Here is an 18445-nt window from a genome sequence, read left to right as displayed (position 1 = left end):
ATGTTCCTTAAATCTGATTTCCTAAAAGCCATATGCCACCATTCCTCCGCATTTGTGGTTTTGAACTTTTTGCAGAATTGATTATTCAGATTTGATTTTTCTAGGAATCTGTAGGTCCTCCAATGCGATTCTGTATTCAGTTTCCAACAGAAGTTGACCACAGAGTTGTGCTCCATGATCTAGAAATTCATGGTGAGAGAAATAAGGTCGAACTTTGTGAAAGCCACCCACTGCATGACTATCAGCTATGACTATCCCAGTAGACTCAGGTCAAGGAGGAGCTTCATGAGAACCACCACTCCTCTTGATGTTCCCCCAGCAACATCAAGGGCATCCCTCTGGGCAGCTAAACCAGGAAATCCCAACTGGATGACCCCCCATAAGGGTCTTCCTCCCGGGGCAAACCAAGAATGGGCAACTCGGAAGTCCCTGAACAGACTCAGAAGTGGAGTGGGCAGATCAAAAGACAAAAAAAGACAACTTGGCAAGATGGCACTACCTGGAGGAATCCTCCACCTTGTGTGACTGTGGAGCAGAACAAACAACTCCGCATATGTATGCTTGCCCACGATGTCCTGACTCATGCACAGAGGAGGAGTTGTTTAAAGCTACGGACAATACGGTTGCTGTTGTCCGCTTTTGGTCTAAAACTATTAAGCTGCTTGTGATTTCTTTATTTTATCACTTTCAAACATACTTATTATGCAATGCTTTTGACACAAAATAAATAAATCTTCTGAATATAGGAGTAAGTGAAGAACGAAAATATTCCTCACATTGTGTCATATTAAGGACTCCTTTCTCCCTTCTCCAGCTTACTTCCACCCCCTGAGAATGCCTCCTTAGCATAGTCTGCACCTCCTAGAATGTCTCCCTGCTGATGTTCTTCTAGTTGTCCTCTCGGCCTCTGAGGTTGCCTTTCTGTATATGCTGCTCTCTTGTGGTTGCATCTTGTAGCTGCACACATGCAGCTATTCGTAGTCGTCCCCCCCACCAAAACGGGTTTAATCTTTTAGTGGTTCTCAATCTGTGGGTCAACCAGATGTTTTGGCCTTCGACTCCCAGAAATCCTGATAAACTGGCTGGGATTTCTGGGAGTTGTAGGCCAAAACACCTGAGGACCTACAGGTTGAGAACCACTGCTCTGGGTGGATCTTAGTCTTTACTCTCATGCCTTGTTCTTAGCCTTGCAGCTCTTCTGATGTCTGTGGTGGAGTCTCCATTGGCCTGTAGAGCCCACTATATGGTTCAGATTTGTGGATGACACCTTCACCATTTGAAGCCATGGAGTGTTGCTCTTTATTTACTGTCCTGATTTTAGAGATTATATTGTTCTGTATTATTATACCTCAGTAATTATTATATATTATATTTATAATCTTATATTATCTTCTTAGAACTGAATTATATGAGGCCCCTTCTACACAGCTGTATAAAGTCCACACTGAACTGGATTATATGGCAGTGTGACTCAAGATAATCCAGTTCAAAGCAGATACTGTGGATTATCTTCCTTGGCATTCTGGGTTATATAGGTGTGTGGAAGGACCTTGAGTCTATACTGCCATATAATCCAGTTCAAATTTTATAGGCAGTGTGGAAGAGGCCTGAGTGAAAAAGCCCTGAGCTCCATTGTTGCTGAGTGGGTTGCTAGGAGACGAAGTGGGTGGGGAATACCCTTTTAACTGGCAGCTAGGGGGGGAAGTGGCTTTTCCTCGTCCTCTAATTTTAATTATAATTAATTATATATTATATAGTAAATGTACAATATAGTAACATATAATGCTAATTTGTTTCTGTTTGTTTAGGTGATCCCTCGTAGTTCGAGGATGATGGTCCTCCATTTCTTTTATTTTGGGGATGGATCCGTAGATGGTTGAAGAGACCTATTCTTGATCTGCATGTTCTCCCGCAGGGAGGACATCGGTTTCCAGGTGGAAGGCGGTCTCGGTCGGGGTTGGCTTGACGGGCCTTCCTCTTGGCAAGTTTCTCTCTTAAACCCTCCATTCGTGCCTCTTCGAACCCCGTAGCACTGCTGGTCACAGCTGACCTCCAAATGGAGCGCTCAAGGGCCAGGGCTTCCCAGTTCTCAGTGTCTATGCCACAGTTTTTAAGGTTGGCTTTAAGCCCATCTTTAAATCTCTTTTCCTTTAAATCTCTTTTCCGTTTCCCATTCTTGAGTTGGGAGTAGAGTAGCTGCTTTGGGAGACGGTGGTCGGGCATTCGGACAACGTGGCCAGTCCAGCGGAGTTGATGGCGTAGGAGCATCGCTTCAATGCTGGTGGTCTTTGCTTCCTCTAGCACGCTGACATTTGTCCACCTGTCTTCCCAAGAGATTTTCAGGGTTTTTCTGAGGCAACGCTGATGGAAACGCTCCATTATAATCATATTATAATGCTAATATTGTGCTATGCTAATGATATAATATATTGTATGTACATATAACTTGTAAGCCACTCTGAGTCCCCTTCGGGGTAAGAAGGGCGGGATGTAAATGTAGTAAATAAATAGATAGATAGATAATTAAAAGGCACAATAAAAGCTCTAGCAGACCACGCAAAAAGAATCTGCGAAGCCCACCTCCTCCAAGGTGAACAGAACCACCTAAACTGGGTCTACAGGCCAATGGAGACCCCCACCATGGACATCAGAGGAGCTGCAAGGCCAAGAACAAGCCACGAGAGTAAAGACAACGATCCACCAGAAGAAAAGTGTTATAGTCCATCCATAACAGGTTTCAGGTTGTGTCAAGCCACAAGGGAATACATACAAGGTAGAAGGACCAGAACTGGAACTCAGTAGCCTCTTGTCAACAATGGTTTACCCTGATTTTTCCAGAAGTTAGAATCATAGTAGAGTTGGAAGAGACCTCATGGGCCATCCAGTCCAACCCCCCGCTAAGAAGCAGGAAATCGCATTCAAAGCACCCCCGACAGATGGCCATCCAGCCTCTGCTTAAAAACCTCCAAAGAAGGAGCCTCCACTACAGTCTGGGGGAGAGAGTTCCACTGCCAAACAGCCCTCACAGTGAGGAAGTTCTTCCTGATGTTCAGGTGGAATCTCCTTTCCTGTAGTTTGAAGCCATTGTTCCGTGTCCTAGTCTGCTGGGAAGCAGAAAACAAGCTTGCTCCCTCCTCCCTATGACTTCCCTTCACGTATTTGTACATGGCTATCATGTCTCCTCTCAGCCTTCTCTTCTGCAGGCTAAACATGCCCAGTTCTTTAAGCCGCTCCTCATAGGGCTTGTTCTCCAGACCCTTGATCATTTTAGTTGCCCTCCTCTGGATGCTTTCCAGCTTGGCAACATCTTCCTTCAATTGAGGTGCCCAGAATTGGACACAGTATTTCAGGTGCAAGGAGCCTCGGTGGCAAAGTGTGTTAAAGCACTGAGCTGCAGACCGAAAGATCCAGGTTCAAGCCCCGGGAGCGGCGTGAGTGGCTGTTGTTAGCTCCAGCTCTTGCCAACCTAGCAGTTCGAAAACATGCCAATGTGAATAGATCAATAGGTACCGCTCCGGCAGGAAGGTAACGGCGCTCCATGCAGCCATGCCGGCCACATGACCTTGGAGGTGTCTACAGACAATGCCGGCTCTTCGGCTTAGAAATGGAGATGAGCACCAACCCCAAGTCAGATATGACTGGACTTAACGTCAGGGGAAACCTTTACCTTTTTACTATTCCAGGTGTGGCCTGACCAAGGCAGAATAGAGGGGAAGCATGACTTCCTTGGATCTAGACGCTATACCCCTATTTATGCAGGCCAGAATCCCATTGGCTTTTTTAGCTGCCGCATCACATTGTAAGCTCATGTTCACCTTCCTCTCCACGAGGACTCCAAGATCTTTTTCATGCATACTGCTATCTAGCCAGGCGTCCCCCATTCTGTATCTTTGATTTCCATTTTTTCTGCCGAAGTGAAGTATCTTGCATTTATCCCTGTTGAACTTCATTTTGTTAGTTTCGGCCCATCTCTCTAGTCTGTTACTTGTATGTAGTCTTTAGCCTAGATTTTAAATCAGTAAATAATTCAATTTTGTAATGATTTTTAATTTTTTTAATTATAATTTTATTATTATCAACGAAGTCTAATTAACGGCTACAGCACGAGGATTTTGGAGGAATGGATTTTAATCATATGTTTTATATCTTTATATTGTTTTAATTGTTTTATTGGATTTTTATTGCTGTTTTAATTATGTGTAGGCATCGAATTGTTGCCAATTTTGTACGCCGCCCTGAGTCCCTTCGGGTGAGAAGGGCGGGATATAAATGTTGGAAATAAAGAAGTCTGACATGGATGTACAGAACTGGGTACCCCTGTTAGGAGCTGTAATAAAAGTTTACTAGAAAATTACTAGTCTGTTCAGATCGTTTTGAATTCTGCTCCTGTCTTCTGGAGTGTTAGCTATCCCTCCCAGTTAGGGCAAGCAAGAGGCATTTTTTTTTAAAACTGTGATTAATTCATGTCATGCAAAGGCTGCAGGAAAGAGTGGGCCTCAATTTGGTGAAGGCGATGGACATCAGAGGAGTTGAGCTTTGCGAGTCGGGCACTGCCAGGAGACTTTCCCTTGCCAAGTCCCCTTCCCCGCCCAAAGCAACAAGGCCGGAGGGAGTCCTTGCAAGAGTTAAACCGCCTGTTCCGCCCGATCCTGAAACCAGTTGAACAGGAGCCCTTGGACTTAAGCCGGCTTAGTGCTAGTGAGCGAGCGCTAAGCCCTGGAGCAGAAGAGGAGGCCCGGGAAGAGCGAGGAGGGGAGGGAGGGATGGATCAAGGAAGGGAGGAAGGAAGGGGGGATGCCCGAGTTTGCCTCCCTCCCTCCCGCTCCGCCCTGGATTAAAGGCCTCGGGATTTGAATCTCATGAAGGAAGGAAGGGGAGGCTTTGGGGGGCAGCAACTGCCCTGCAGACGCGGAGGACAGAGCCGTGAGGAGAGAGGTGAGTCTCAGGGGCAGAAAAGAAGCAAGAGGAGGAGGAGGAGGGAAAAAGGCGGGGAAACAACGTGTGTATATGTGTCTCTGCCGGGGGGGGGGTCTTCTCTGAGGTCTCCCCCTTTGTCCCCCTTTGCACCCCCACTGGACACTGATAAATAATAACCCCCTTATTTTACGGCCTCTCCTGGTAGAATAGGATCAACCTCCCCCCGTTCCCTTTTTTAAAATGGCCCAATCCTGTCCCTTGGGTTTCTTCCTCGAGTTTTCCCATCCGCGTTCCCCCCCCCTTTTCTGTGTCATTGTTGGTTCCCCCCGTTGGCAGAGAGAGGACGAGTCCATCTCTGGAGTAGGAGCGGGGGGGGGGGTCCTCCCATCTGGCTTCTTGGAGAAAGGGGCGTTGAAGGAGGCGACGCTGAAGGCTTCTCCTCCCGAGCGGATTTAACTCCTAACCCGATTAAGGACGCCGCTTAGCCCGCTCTTGGGCGCTCCTGCTCCCAGACAATAACAGCCCTGTTGGCCTCCTGCTCCAGCTCTGGAGGGCGGCGGGGAGGGGGTCGGTTGACTGTATTTTAACCTCAAGACCCTCGGAGAAACCTGTCGGTCTGAGCACCTGTCAGTCTCAGCAGAGCCACTTCCAGGGAAGTGGGGTCCACAAACAAGAGACCCTGCAGTAAAGTTGAGAAGTGTTGTTGTATGTCTTTCGGACTGTGTGGCCATGTTCCAGAAGTATTCTCTCCTGACGTTTCGCCCACATCTATGGCAGGCATCCTCAGAGGTTGTGAGAAGTTGAGAAATTGAGAAGTGAGAAGTTGAGAAGTGATTGTACCACAGACAGACAGACAGGCACAGCATGTGTCCACCTATCATAAACTGGGTAGGAAACAAGTCCAACTGGTGGGTTGCTGCGAGTTTTCTGGGCTGTCTGGCCATGTTCCAGAAGCATTCTCTCCTGACATTTTGCCTACATCTATGGCAGGTATCCTCAGAGATTGTGAGGTCTGTTGGAAACTAGGCAAGAGGGTTTATACAGTAGAGTCTCACTTATCCAAGACTCGCTTCTCCAAGGTTCTGGATTATCCAAGGCATTTCTGTAGTCAGTGCTTTCAATATATCATGATATTTTGGTGCTAAATTCGTAAATACAGTAATTACAACATAGCATTACTGCGTATTGAACTACTTTTCTGTCAAATTTATTGTTTAACATGATGTTTTGGTGCTTAATTTGTAAAATCATAACCTAATTTGATGTTTAATAGGCTTTTCCTTAATCCCTCCCTATTATCCAAGATATTCACATATCCAAGGTTCTGCTGGCCCGTTTAGCTTGGATAAGTTTGACTCTACTGTATATCTGTAGAAGGTCCAGGATGAAAGAACTCTTGCCTGCTTGAGGCAGATGTGAATGTTTTAATTGGCTACCTTGATTAGCATTGAATAGCCTTTAAGTTGCAACGTCTGGCTGCTTACTGCCTGAGAGAATACTTTGTTGGGAGGTGTTAGCTGGCCCTGATTGTGTCTGAAATTTCCCTGTTGTTCTTTATTTACTGTCCTGATTTTAGATTTTTAAAAAATCCTGGTAGCTTGATTGTGTTCATTTTCATGGTTTCCTCCTTTCTGTTGAAATTGTCCACATGCTAGTAGATTTCAATGGCTTATCTGTGTAGTCTGACATTGTGGTTGTTAGAGTGGTCCAGAAATTCTATTACCAGTATTAAAAAAAAGTTTAGGACAGTGAATAAAGAACAACATTCAGAAAGCAGAATTCCAGACATGAATCAATCAGGGCCAGCTAACACCTCAAAACAAAGGATTCCCCAAGTCAGGAAGCAGCCAGGCCTTGAAGCTGCAAGGCTTTTTGATGCTAATCAAGGTGATTAATTACAACATTCACACTTGCCTCCAACGGACAAGAGTTCTTTTTCCCACCCTGGACTTTCCACAGATATATAAACCTCACATGCCTAGATTCTAATATACCTCACACTCCCTGAGGATGCCTGCCATATCCTAATCCCCACAGGGATTAGGACCAGGGCCATGCCAGAATTGAGCCCGATGTGCATCTAAATCCATTCATTGTGTATTGGGACTAAGGAGTGCCAATAAGCATAATGTTGTTTTATGCATCCTCGCAATTCATTATCAGTATTTCTTAGTGCCACTGATACATAGCTTACTCTGCATAACACTGTAATAGAGAATCTGGCCAATAATTCTTTTAAAAAAGAAACTAAACTGATACTTCTTTCCAAACATCATGAGCAAAATCAAGCCTTTTAATCCGCAAAAACAGGTCAGGACAATCCACTCCATTCTTGTCAACAGGCTGTTTATAGCTTTGTTGTTGTTACTCCACTACTACAGCTATTATTGCCAATCCTCACACCCAAATCAATCTTAAACCAAACACACTAGGAATTTAAGAAGCCACTTATTTATCCTCCTCGCCCCAATATGGCTTCTGCTGCTTGGAAACAGTTCTCTAGGGCAGTGGTTCTCAACCTTTGGGTCCCCAGATGTTTTGGTCTACAACTCCCAGAAATCCCAGTCAATTTACCAGCTGTTAGGATTTTTGGGAGTTAAAGGCCAAAACATCTGGGGACCCACAGGTTGAGAACCACTGCTCTAGGGCTTCAAGTAAGCCAGGGTCTTTCCCGTTGCCTCTCTTATGGACTTTTCCAGTGGAAATGTTAGAATTGAACCTGGATCTTCTGCATTCTTCAGAAGTAAGCATGCATTCAAGTCATCGTAACCCAGGGCTTTCTTGTCTGGGATTAGGAGCTTTCAATTTATAGGATGTGGTCTCTAGAAGGGTGTTTGCTCACCATTATTGGTGCCTCTTTTAAAAAAAAAATTGGCCACTAAATAGTCCCACAAGTCAATGAACAAACTAAAAGCCCTTCCACATAGCCATACAACCCAGAATATCAAGGCAGAAAACCCCACAAGATCTGCTTTGAACTGGGTTATCTGAGTCCACACTGCCATATATTCCAGTTCAAAGCAGATAATGTGGGATTTCATTCAACTGTGTGGAAGGGACCTACATTACAGTATTCAGGAACATACCATGTGCTCCCTTAACTGAGCTGAACTGCTTTGATTTACTTTGAGCTGCAGAGGTTTGTGCCCATCAACAGGCTATAGGCTTTTCCTGACTTAAATCCATTGTGGGACATAATCGTGGCATTATCTGTTTGTACACAAGAGAGTGCCTGCAAATAATCCACCATCTGTGGCTGTCCCACGTTATCTTACTGCTTACAGAAGAAAGACGGATACTGAGTCAATAAACCAGCAAAGATAACCTTTAAACCCCGATTTCCAATATCTATAATCGATAAACATTCCCCGCTTTCAGCACAAAAATGAAAGATCTGAACGGTCAAAATTAGCAATGCTGTTTCAGGCATAAATGAATACTCATTCTACCATTTTTGGTGTGTAACATTATAATAGTGACAGTATGTTTATGTTGCTCTTATAATTCACACAGTGGCGTTAATCTTTGTCCCCTTGCTGTAGATTTTACCCTTTTGCTGCTACATCATGCATTTTAACTTAGTTCCCTCATTGAGTAGTGTATTTATAAATGTGCTGGGCTGCATCTTATGTATTTGCGGCCAATATGGTCGAGATGCTGCTTTGTTTAAAATATCTCGCCTGTCTTTCTCAGTCATAGAATCATAGAATAATAGAGTTGGAAGAGACCTCATGGGCCATCCAATCCGACCCCCTGCCAAGAAGCAGGAAAATCGCATTCAAAGCACCCCTGACAAATGGCCATCCAGCCTCTGTTTAAAAGCTTCCAAAGAAGGAGCCTCAACCACACTCCGGTGCAGAGAGTTCCACTGCTGAACAGCTCTCACAGTGAAGAAGTTCTTCCTCATGTTCAGGTGGAATCTCCTTTCCTGTAGTTTGAAGACATTGTTCCACGTCCTAGTCTCAAGGGCAGCAGAAAAAAGCTTGCTCCCTCCTCCCTATGATTTCCCCTCAAACATTTATACATGGCCCTCATCATGTTTCCACTCAACCTTCTCTTCTGCAGGCTAAATATGCCCAGCTCTTTAAGCCGCTCCTCATAGGGTTTGTTCTCCAGACCCTTGATCATTTTAGTCGCCCTCCTCTGGACACATTCCAGCTTCTCAACATCTCCCTTAAGTTGCAGTGCCCAGAACTGGACACAGTATTCCAGGTGTGGTTTGATCAAGTCTGCCAAGAGGAGACACAACGTTCATTTGGTGGTCAGTCATTCTTTCTCAGGCTAATGTACTTCACAGAGCTGTTTTGAGAGTGAAAAATGGGTAAACTTGTGAGTGAAAGAATGAGTAAACATACTTTATCTATCCTGAGCATTTTGGGAGAAAAGACAGAGAATGTTCATAGATCAGTGTTTCTCAACCTGGGGGTCGGGACCCTTGGGGGGGGGGGGTGTTGCAAGGAGGTGTCAGAGGAATCGCCAAAGACCATCAGAAAACATTTCTGATGGTCTTGGGAACCCCACTGGCAGAGAAGACTGAAGATGTCTCCACCTGTCCTTCTCATCCTTTTTGGAAACAGATGGCTAATCCTCCCAAATTTATGCCAAATTTGATCCAGATCCATTGTTGTTTGGGTTCACAATCCTCTCCAGATGTAGGTGAATTATATCTCCCCTAAATCACTGTCAATTCATCCCAAATCCCTCCAGTATTATCTGTTGGTCATGGGGGTTCTATGTGGAAAGTTTGGCCCAATTCTATTGTTGGTGGGATTCAGAATGCTCTTTGATAGTAGGTGAACTATAAATACCAGCAACTACAACTCCCAAATGTCAAGTTCTATTTCCCCAAACTCCACCAGTGTTCACATTTGGGCATATTGAGGATTTGTGCCAAGTTTGGTCCAGAACCATCATTGTTTTGAGTCCACAGTGTTCCCTGGATGAACTACAACTTCCCCAAATTAAGGTGAATTTTTCCTCAAAGACCTCCAATATATTTTGCTGGTCATGGGACTTCTGTGTGCCAAGATTGGTTCAATTGCATTGTTGGTGGAGTTCAAAATGCTCTTTGATTGTAGCTTAACTATAAATTCCAAATGACAAAATCAATCCCCCCCCAACCCCACCAGTATTCAAATTTGGGTGTATCAGGTATTTGTGCCAAATTTGGTCCAATGAATGAAAATACATCCTGCAGATCAGATATTTATATTATGATTCATAACAGTATTAAAATTACAGTTATGAAGTAGCAGCAGAAATAATTTTATGGTTGGGGGTTGCCACAACATGAAGAACTGTCTTAAGTGGTCACAGCATTAGGAAGGTTGAGAACCACTGTCATAGATGATATTTTGTTTCTTGTGCTCCTTTGATTCTTTTATATTATTTGTTTTTCTTCTTAGGAACAAGCTCCGGATAAATGAAGAGGAACGCATGCCCAAACTGACTCCAACCCATGTGCCCTGTGAGCTGTCAGAAGCATGTATCAAGCAGGAATTCTTGATATCTCACAGAGGAAAAAAAAGCAAGGGAGGCTTCTAAGTGAGGAAACAATAAAGGGGACAAAGAAATCCAGATGTGAGTGAAGATAAATATGTCTCCAGAGACATAAAATAGCTGAAGGTGGTGGCAACCCTGGGTCTCCAAGTTCAGAGAAAGTTTGACAAGAGGCTTACTCCAGTCGTGAAAATGGAGAAGCAGACCTGGGAAGGTCCCACCGAGGGACTGGAGAGTACAGGAAGAGACATTTTTTCCATCCAGTCTGGGATCATGCGAGATCTACCCCGTTGGACCGTACCGAGAGAGGAGGGCATCCCGCACCACCTGGAATCCCAGTGGCAGGATTTCTTGAAGACCATGCAGTCCACTCCACTGAGATGGGGAAGGCCACCCTTGCCAGAACTGACCTCCTGGGATGACCTGATCGCCTTTGAGAGGGTGTTTGGGGCCTGCCAGTGGCCTCCGGGAGACACGGTGGCTCGGCTAACGCCTGCATTTCACTCAGATACCCAAGAGGCCGCTAACTGTCTGAACTCTAGAGACAAAATGGAATTTGGGAAGGTTAAAGCTGCCTTCCTGCATGGGAATTCTGTCAGTGCAGAGATACACCGCCAGCGCTTCAGGCAGTTTTGCTACCAGGAGGCCGAGGGCCCCCGTGAGGTCTGCAGCCACTTGCGAGAACTCTGCCATTGTTGGCTTGAGCCAGAGAGCCGTACAAAGGAGCAGATCCTTGAGCTGCTGATCCTAGAGCAGTTCCTGACCGTCCTGCCGGAGGAGATCCAGAGGCAGGTCAGGGAACGAAGCCCGGAGACCTGTGCCCAAGCAGTGGCCCTGGCAGAAGGCTTCATCCTGAGGCAGCAGCAAGGCGAGCTGCGGGAAGAAGAGGTGAATAATTCTCAGGAGGAGCAGAGTGGCAAAAGCAGCAGGAGAGCATAGGCTATTCAGGCATGAGCTAACTTTGGCCCTCCATGTGTTTTGGACTGAAACTCCCACAATTCCTAACAACCTACTGGCTATTAGGAATTGTGGGAGTTGAAGTACAAAACACCTGGAGATGCCTGGCCTATATCCTCTGTTTCTTTGGTGTGGTTGTCTTGTCTATCTCTTGAAGGTTTGTCTGATTGAACACTGGAGAAGACTCCTGTACCTTTTGTAGTTGTGTAGAAGACGGCATTTCAGTAAGTTCCTGTCATGCCGACAACAGGTAACAAACAATAGAAAGGCGGGGTAGAAATGAAGTACTGTATATACTCGAGTATAAGCCGACCCGAATATAAGCCGAGGCACCTAATTTTACCACAAAAAACTGGGAAAACATTGACTCCAGTATAAGCCGAGATACCAATAAAATTACATTAATTGAGGCATCAGTAGGTTAAATGTTTTTGAATCTTTACATCAAACTAATTTAAGATAATAATAATAATAATAATAATAATAATAATAATAATAATAGAGTAAAATAAACAGAAAAGTAACAACAATAACAGGGTAAAATAATAAATGTAACAATACCAATAATATTAGAGAAAAATAATAAATATACCATATATACTTGAGTATAAGCCGACCTGAATATAAGTCCACCAGGACCCTCACCCGAGTATAAGCCGAGGAGGTTTATTTTCAGTCCTAAAAAAGGGCTGAAAAACTAGGCTTATACTTGAGTATATACAGTAAATAAATAAAATAATACTGTCTGAAATTTCCTTTTCTACACAACCATTAAAGATACAGGAGCCACCTCCAGTTTTCACTCTGGCAACCCTTGCTATCTTTCTGCATGAAACTGAATACCATTGCTATAAGGTGTCATATACCCTTTCAATGTTTAAGAAGAGCGGGGAGCGAGGAACCTGCTACATATACATTACAATGGTACAAGTCATGATGGTTAAGTGTTTCCAGCAGTCCCAGATGTAGCATGCCTGCAATATCAGTTGCTACAGACTATGAGAAGGAGGTTGGTATTATGTTTTTGTTCTGGTAATGGGTTGTAACATTGAACAAATAAAGTGTTAGACTAGATGGAAACTTGGTCTGATCCAACACATGCATCCTTGTGTTCTAAAGGTATGCTAGAAATCAATGTTACTTTGATATAGGAAAATGTACCCTTTCCCATTAAGACTGTTTGTGAACTGAACTTCCGTTGTGGTTCCAGGGTCCTGAGCAATTCCAAGAAGCGGCTGTGGATTTTTCAGAAGCACAAAGAGTTCCTCCAAATGCCAGGCAGAGGCAGCTTGCCAAGGAGGCGAGAAGGCAGGATAATGCTTTGGGTAAGGATATATTTGGCCTCAATTACTTCCGCTGTTAGTTCTAAGGAACAGTTGTAAACTGGCCCTTCTATTAACCCTATCATATCCTCCTGCACTGTTTCTGTGTTGCTATGGGCTCCACTTTGCACTAGTTCAACTTTTGCCTTGTTAGATGCTTCCAGGAAGTGATGTCAAGAAACTCAAGCTGATTGCTACCAGAATTATCCTTTGGAATTTCTCCAGAGTTCTATATTTTATATTTATCTGCATAAACTCACTATATAAGAAGTCTATCTTAATTTAAATGCTCCCTGTATAAAGCTGACACTGAAAATTCATTGGAAACTTCCACTTATAACATGGCAGCTCATTTTTAGCTTCTGAACTCATAGGCTTCATATAAGATAAGTTGTTATTGAGCTTGACTAGTTTACAACCTAACTTCAGTAAAAAGTCAAATTCATCGGTGCTTTTTGAGAGCAGAAATGGATTTTGCTCTTTTCCTTCTAATAGTGGCTCCCAACTTGTGGTCCATGGACCACCAGTGGTCCGCAAGAAGTAAAATATGGTCTGTGGCCTCACTGTTACTACTATGGATAATAACGCAGCCCAAACCAATTTTTTTCTGTATCTTCTTTTTTAGGCCTGTTCCTGTGGTTATTAGGAGTGCTGGTTCAGAAAATTGCATTGGATAGATCACATCAGCCCTAGATTATTCAATATGGGCGAGCTGATGGTGACTACTGAATGGCATATGTTCTGTATCAGAAACTAGAACTGATGTGGTCTATCCAATGCAATTTTATGAATCAGCACCCCATATAGCCAAACCAAATCTAAAGTTGACCAAAAACTGATTTGTAGCCCTTTTGGTATTAATGTTGGAGAGTGGTCCTTGGTCAAAGTGGTCCCTGGTCAAAAAAAAAAAAAAAAAGATTGGTAACCATTGTTCTGCAATCTAAATGTCAACTGTTTATACTGTTTTATTTATTTGTAAATATATCCTCATTTTATCACAATTGCTGCATGGCCTTTTGATTATGGAAAGGCTCTTTAAAGGCCTTGGACCCAGAAGGAATTTCTAAATCAAATTATAAACAAAACAATTCATGAGAGATATGCAAAGCATTTTTGTGGGTAAACTCACATAGTCCTTTAAAACGAATGAAGATGTTTGCAGATTTTTGTTAGTCTTACTGCAGAATTCTGGATCAATGGCCGTGATCATGAGTTGCACCACAGATATCTACCTTACTGGCTGTGTGGAAGTATAAATGTTTGTATATAATTGGTGCTTGGGAGTGTTGTGACCTTCTAGATATCCAGGACTAAAGCTCCCAGCATTCCTCTTAACAGTGGCTAAGGCTGATGGGAATTGCTGTCCAACAATATATTTAGGACTGCACATTTACCAACCCTGTTGTAAATGTCTCAAAATAGAGCAATCTTTCCCACACTGCCACCCTGCAAAAGTTTGGACAGTTACTTTATATGGCTGGGGAATTATGGGAGTTCTCATCTACTACATGTGTAGGTTGCCAAGTAAGGTCAGTTTGGACAATAGAGATGGGCATTGGATAAAGTTGTGATCTTCTTCTTTGCCCTGAAGGTCCCAATCTTACAAGCAAAACTGAGGAACAGCGTGACTCTAAGGAGTCCAGAGAAGCAGAGGAAGACGAAGAAGCCCTTCAACCATCCGAGGGAATCCAAAGAAAAGAGAAATGCCACCTTTGCATTGAATGTGGCAAAAGCTTCACTCGTCCCTCGGACTTGGCTAAACACCTGAATGTTCACACTGGAGAAAAACCATACCTGTGTGTTGAGTGTGGGAAAAGCTTTAGCCAGCTGTCTCACCTTACAAGACATCAGAAAATCCACTCAGGAGAAAAACCACACATTTGCTCTGAGTGCGGAGATACCTTCAGCCAGCGGGCGTACCTGGTCAGCCATCAGAGAAGCCATTCGGGAGAACAGCCATACCGCTGCTCATACTGCCAGAAATGTTTCAGCCATCAGTCGGCCCTTAAGATCCACGAACGAAACCACATGGGCCAGAAACCCTATGCCTGTACTGACTGTGGGAAACGGTTTGTTTCCTCTTCCTCCCTCTCAACCCACAGGAGGATCCATACAGGGGAAAAGCCCCATGCCTGTGGCGTGTGCGGGAAAAGATTCATCCAGCATTCAAACCTAGTCTCACACCAGCGAACCCACTCAGGGGAGAAGCCATACTCTTGCAAAGTGTGTGACAGGAAGTTCGCTTACCCTTCCGATCTTACTAGGCACCAAAAAATCCACACGGGAGAGAAGCCTTACCCCTGTGAAGAGTGTGAGAGGAGATTCACCCGGCTCTCTGACCTTATTACGCACCAGCGCATTCACACGGGAGAGAAGCCCTATCGCTGCCTTGAGTGTGGGAGAAGGTTTAGGCAGAGGGGAGTGCTGGTGAAGCACCAGAAGTGTCACTCAAAAGAGAATCCAAAAGAGAGTGAGTTGGAATTGCAAGCCAACCAGGAACTCAGCATTCAGGACATAAAGGAAGAGGAGGAGAACCTGGCAGAATCCCTCTGATTTCCTCATCCAGTTCCTGATGCCCAGCATCCCTACACAGCTGCACAAGAAGGAGCAACGATCTTGAGCATAACCCTGGGAAGTCTCCATTGTGCTCTCTTCTCCCTTTCCTCTGGTGCTGGCTAGGTCTGGTCGTGAGAGCAGCTGACCATTGCTGCCCTCCACTTGGCTGTGGTTACAAGTATGGGAAGGAAGAAGCATTTTGGAGAGAAGCTGTACATTCAGTATGGAAATGACACTGAAAAAAAATGTTATTTTCCTCCTCCACACTGCTGATTTTCTTGGTCATTGTGACCTTTGGAAGAAGCTGGAATCATGCAATCTGTTTGGGATGCAGCAATGTGGATGGGAGGGGATACCCTCTTCCTAGGAATGAGTCTGTGTTTTGTTGGCCAGATGAAATAGTTACAAGAACTCTCTGCAAAACAAATAGCTCTCTGCCACATTGAGAAAGAAGTGCTGAAGGCATTCATCTGCTATACTTCAACCCAAGGAATGGCTGTGACAATGACCTCTTCATACATTGTTAGCTGGGGACAGAATGAATCAAGTTCTTTTCTGCTAGAGAATAGTCATCAGAGGACGAAGGAATGTAGTCAGATTACGCATAAACCAACAAAACTAGTATCATACATAGGTCCTAAATACTGGTGTAAGATAGTCATATTCCATGCATCATCCCATATTAAGCACCAGTAGTGACTCCATCTTCCCTTTCTTTTTTGTGTGTCAAACCCATGGGCTGTCGATCCAGACAGGATGATGCCTAGTCAGCTGCCATCATCACCTTTTCATACCTGGTCTCGTCCCTCACTGCCAACTCCCAAACTAGGGCTGATTAATAATGTAAAGATTTGACTTATACTTACCCGGCCCAATGGTAGCAATTAGTGTGACTAATTCTGGCATTCCAGAATCTCAGAGAGGGTTTTGCTCAGCCTTGATGTGTGAAACAAAAAAGGACAGGGATCAGATCAGAAACTTTATGCAGGCAAGGACTTCTACAACTAAATTATGGCCTCTGACTTTGACAGCTAGAGATGAAACCTGAAAGTTATTTTCATACATGGTAGTAAAGAGAGGCAGTCATAATTTTGATGCTGTTACTTAGAGGAATGGCCAATCTAAGATAGGTGGCAGGGAAAGAAATCCCTCCAGGTCTTAGCATTAATGAAGACTGAATAGAGTTGTACATTGAGGTGGAGAATGTGAGTAGGAAGAGCAGGAACTAAACTTGGCTAGCACAAATGTGTGCTTGGCACCTGTTCATTACTGCTGGTTTCTGTCAGGACTCCTGCAGTGTTAAATACAGAAATTCAATTATGGAAAAAGCTGAACTGCTTCTGTTTAAGACCATGGAGCCATGCCAGGAAATAAAGGTGGCAGTCCAGTGGATACAGTGGCTGACATCTTCCCAATTTTGAGTCAGTGCCATCATGTCAACTAAAACATTTTGATATAAAATGTGGACTGTTGCTTAGTTAGGTCAGACTGGAGGGAGGGGAACAGTTGCTTTTGAGGGTGGGGTAAGAATTAGGTTAGAGTGATACTCGTTTGAAAGCAGAAAATATATTTTGTAGTACGAGGGTATCCAAAACATTAACATGTAATTGTCACCTTACACATTTCCACATCTCTTCTAACATCTTGGCAATTAGTGTTTTTTGGTTCAGACATCAAGAGAAAGGTTATCTAGCTCCAGTAGTTTCTATTAAAGTTGTGTTAAGTTGTAGGACATAAATAACTAGGCCTAAGCCCTCTTGCTAGTCCTTCCTACAACAGACTAATTGAATCAATGGGATTTGCCAACTTTGGCTCCCATGCAACAACTGATTGAATGAGTCTGTTTGGTTTGGAGTTATCCAATAACCTTCATTTCTTTCTTGTTAAATAGCCATTTCCATCCCACTCAATATGTTTTTACAGTTTCCTTGCTGACTATTATCCACCATCATGTCAACTTAAAACTGACGTTACTGCATCAGTTATTTGGAGTCTCACAAACCTATGTTGTCGTAAACAAGAATTCTGTAACTTATTTTTATCCAGCTGAAAACAAAATTGACTTACAATTTTTGCAGTAAAGCATGACTGAAGAAAGCAGAAGGTCAATGTCGGTTCTTGCTCAAGTAATTAATGGGGTAGGCAATACAGTATTAAAGCAGTGGGAATATTAGAGGGACAGTACTTAGTTACAACTCTCAGTGTTAATATTATAGTATGATTTACATAGTTCCTAATGCTTTCCATCATTAAAATATAGTTTGTATTCAAGAATGCTGTTGTTTGTCTTGACTTGGCCCCGTCGAATTACAGATTCACCAAAGGGTGGACAGCCATGGAAATATGACCCAACTACAAAAGACATAATGACTAGAAGGCTATTCAAACAATTTAACAACTCATTTTAAAATGTCTATGTGTAGGCATGGGACCTAACCTAAATAAAATTTCTCTGAGATTTAGAAAGAGCTGAAGGAATAATGCTGCTTTGAACTTGCTTCTATTCTTTTGTGTGTGTGTGTATGGTTAATTTCCTTTCACAACCTTTTCAACAGACAACTTTTTTGATTCACTTATTTTTCTTGATTTAGGAAATGGCTATCTGAAGCAGGAAAAACCAAGTGATGTTCCTTTGCTTATAATCAATACCTTTATTGCCCTCCTGAATATACAAAATAGGCAGTACGGCAAGAGAAAACTAGGATAGGAAGCTCCAGTGTCCTAAGATGAGGACTAGTCACATTTCTCACCTGGTAAAATTGACTAAGCAATGAGATATAAACTGTGGAGAGCCTAAAATTGGCGATACTGCAATGCCCCACATATGTGATTCCTAATACTACACAGTTTTCAGCATTAATTTAGGAAAGTACAGAGTTTCAGGGATATCTTAGTAAGCATTCAGCCCTTACCTGATCTATGGCATTGTGTGATTCTATATCCAAAATGATGTTTTCACAAGCAAAAAGGTGGATGCTTCTCCCCACCATGGACAAATATGAAGATTGCAGTTCAACGGACAGAGAAAAGGATCCTGTGGGGAGTGAGCACTATGCTCCAAGATCCTACGTGGTTAGTGGTGGTCCATAGTAATTTCTGCACAGCCATGCAACAACCACCCACACTTCGCTCTGCATATGGTCAAAGCAAGACTTATCTTTGAAGCAGAGCCTATCTTCCCTAAAGGGCTTCAC

The 18445-nt window shown here is 43.5% G+C and overlaps 1 protein-coding gene across 2 annotated transcripts; it reads left to right on the top strand.

Moving 5' to 3' along the window:
- The first annotated feature begins 4611 nt into the window (after positions 1–4611).
- LOC100556130 (zinc finger protein 260) lies at positions 4612–17744 on the top strand. 2 transcript variants are annotated; one of them, XM_008114430.3, is made up of 4 exons: positions 4612–4935; positions 10323–11304; positions 12584–12698; positions 14287–17744. In XM_008114430.3, the coding sequence occupies exons 2-4, from the start codon at positions 10609–10611 to the stop codon at positions 15246–15248; spliced, it is 1773 nt and encodes a 590-aa protein (XP_008112637.1). In that variant the 5' UTR covers positions 4612–4935; positions 10323–10608; the 3' UTR covers positions 15249–17744. The 2 variants fall into 2 exon arrangements, with proteins under 2 accessions (XP_008112637.1, XP_062830100.1); XM_062974030.1 differs by lacking the exon at positions 4612–4935 and adding an exon at positions 5573–5805.
- The last annotated feature ends 701 nt before the right edge of the window (positions 17745–18445 follow it).

This window comes from Anolis carolinensis, chromosome 2 (genome assembly GCF_035594765.1).
Source record: "Anolis carolinensis isolate JA03-04 chromosome 2, rAnoCar3.1.pri, whole genome shotgun sequence".
Taxonomy (NCBI): Eukaryota; Metazoa; Chordata; class Lepidosauria; order Squamata; family Dactyloidae; genus Anolis; species Anolis carolinensis.
This window is presented reverse-complemented; position numbering and strand designations above follow the sequence as displayed.

Coding starts and splice junctions, on each gene's coding strand:
- LOC100556130 (XM_008114430.3), top strand. CDS start 10,609: ATGGAGAAGCAGACCTGGGAAGGTCCCACCGAGGGACTGGAGAGTACA. Junction 11,305..12,583: donor GCGAGCTGCGGGAAGAAGAG/GTGAATAATTCT, acceptor TTGTGGTTCCAG/GGTCCTGAGCAATTCCAAGA. Junction 12,699..14,286: donor AAGGCAGGATAATGCTTTGG/GTAAGGATATAT, acceptor TTTGCCCTGAAG/GTCCCAATCTTACAAGCAAA.